This window comes from Austrofundulus limnaeus, unplaced genomic scaffold (assembly GCF_001266775.1).
Source record: "Austrofundulus limnaeus strain Quisiro unplaced genomic scaffold, Austrofundulus_limnaeus-1.0 Scaffold2, whole genome shotgun sequence".
Classification (NCBI taxonomy): Eukaryota; Metazoa; Chordata; class Actinopteri; order Cyprinodontiformes; family Rivulidae; genus Austrofundulus; species Austrofundulus limnaeus.
In genome coordinates, this window is record NW_013952404.1 from 1946505 (window position 1) to 1948484 (window position 1980).

Consider the following 1980-nt stretch of genomic DNA (forward strand, 5'->3'; position numbering starts at 1 on the left):
GTCCCCCCCACACCCCCTCCTCTCCAAGCTGAGTCACTGCGCAGAAGTATGGTAGATAAAGGCCCCTTGCTGACCTCTGCCATCATCTTCTACCTCTCCATTGGAGCAGCAATATTTCARGTCCTGGAGGAGCCCAATTGGGTGTCGGCTGCAGAGCAGTACAGGGAGCAGAAGGATAAAATCCTGCAGGACCACCCCTGTCTGTCGAAAGATGAGCTGGACAGAATATTAGAGGTATGCTGTTGTGTTTAACACTCTTAAAATGACAGACAAAGCCCAGGTGCTGCAGGCTCATCGTGTCTTTCTGCCTGGGGATGCCTGCATGGTGTCCTCCTGACACAAAGAGGAGCCTCGGCTGGTATGCAGGTTTTCACTCAACACCAACCCCTGAGGAATGAGATGAGTTTGGTTCAGGGTTCATCTCTGTGGGTCAACACACCCTCTTGCCTCAAGGCCTGAATTCTGCAGCACTGGGAGTCGAGCCTTATCTCTCAGGCTTTGTAGCGGTTAAAATGCTGATAAAACAGGGTTTTTTTTATTACCTTTGATGCAAATTTCAGTGTTTTAGTCGTTATTCTAACAGCTGTAGGGGATCAGTCTTTTCAAGCCCTGAGAAAAATGCATTCAGATGTTTTTTTCCACAATCAGAATGGGTTCAAACCTGCGCCACTAACCTCTTTGTTTTGACTGTCAACACTGGATGAACACAAGTCGGGGACTTCCGCAGGGTTTTTGGCCCCTGACATGATTATTTGTTTTGCTTTGTAATGTCAGATCTCTGTGACCTTGCCTCTTTACATTTGACTCAGATACTTTAAAAGCGACAAGAACATAATGTTGACATGCAGCTCCTATGAGCACGTTATTGGTGCCTCTGGTGTCGGTTAATGCCAGACCCACTATAGCTGTTTTTCTCATTTTCCTTTGGCCAGACATGTCTCAACCTGTCCCCCTTTGGGATCCTGTATTGAGGAGATTTATGCCCCCCCACCCCCCTTTTTGCCTCTCTTCTTTGTGTTTAGGGGGACTGAAAGGGGATATACTCACAGATCCCCCCTCCCAGTCGCAGCACCTCTCTTGCAAATCTTGTGAATGAAGTCAGGAGAGGGAGATCTGGTTGGGCAAATGTTGTAAAATGTTCCTTTTTAAATATTTGGTTATGCAAGTTGACTGAAAGGGAAGCACCTTTTTTTGTCTCTCAAATGTTGCCTATACACTTCCTGCTGCTGTGGTCTCTCTCTAGGACAAAGGCAACACTGAGCCATCTGTTCAGTTTCATGCTGCTTTCAAAAGATTATACCAAGTAGAGTGCTGGACAGCTATTCCCTTTCACTGCCACACAGTTTGGTCTATTGTCCTATCTCGCCTAGACCAGAATCCGTTTTCCCCGTTTGGTTCTTTGCCAAAACACCTGCTGCAAACATGTCTGAGCTGCCGCAAATAAACCAAGTTCGTAACCACCGGCCCTGAGATGCGGTTYGATTTCCACTGGGGGAAACTTTTTCGGAGCTTGTTAACAATTAAATCGCATAGAGGCCAGCTCAACAGGAGCAGTCGACACTCATAAAAGTTAGGTTTTCTCCGTTTTTATTAACAAGAAGTTGTCTATTAACTCGGTGATCCTTGAAGTGGGTGCAGCTCGTAGATTAGGCTTTTACAGCCCGTCAGCGTTTGCTCTTAGGAAACATTTATAAAGTTCAATATGGGTGGTGCTGAGTGTGCGTTTTATCTCTCCAGCAGATCRCCCATATGTCCTGTTGTAGCATCAGCATGTTGTTCGCATGAGGAAGTCTGCAGGATGACTCTTCCCTTCTGTTAAAGGGGCAATATCATGTAAAATCAACTTTTTTGAGTTTTAAATCATTATAATATCATATAATTCTAATATAATATAAAACATATAAAACACGCCCAAAGCCTTGCTCTGACTCATTCATGCATGTTTGAGAAATCCTGCAGCATTTTTAGGGAGCCTTGCTG

General features: G+C 45.2%; 1 protein-coding gene across 2 annotated transcripts in view; it reads left to right on the forward strand.

Annotated features, from left to right (window-relative positions):
- The window catches only part of kcnk5a (potassium channel, subfamily K, member 5a), a 10380-nt gene continuing 8400 nt past the window's right edge, over positions 1-1980 (forward strand). For both annotated transcript variants that reach the window (XM_014010278.1, XM_014010285.1), the window contains exon 1: positions 1-234. In XM_014010278.1, coding sequence (XP_013865732.1) covers positions 49-234 — 186 coding nt within the window. In that variant the 5' untranslated portion in view covers positions 1-48. The remainder of the gene's footprint in view (positions 235-1980) is intronic.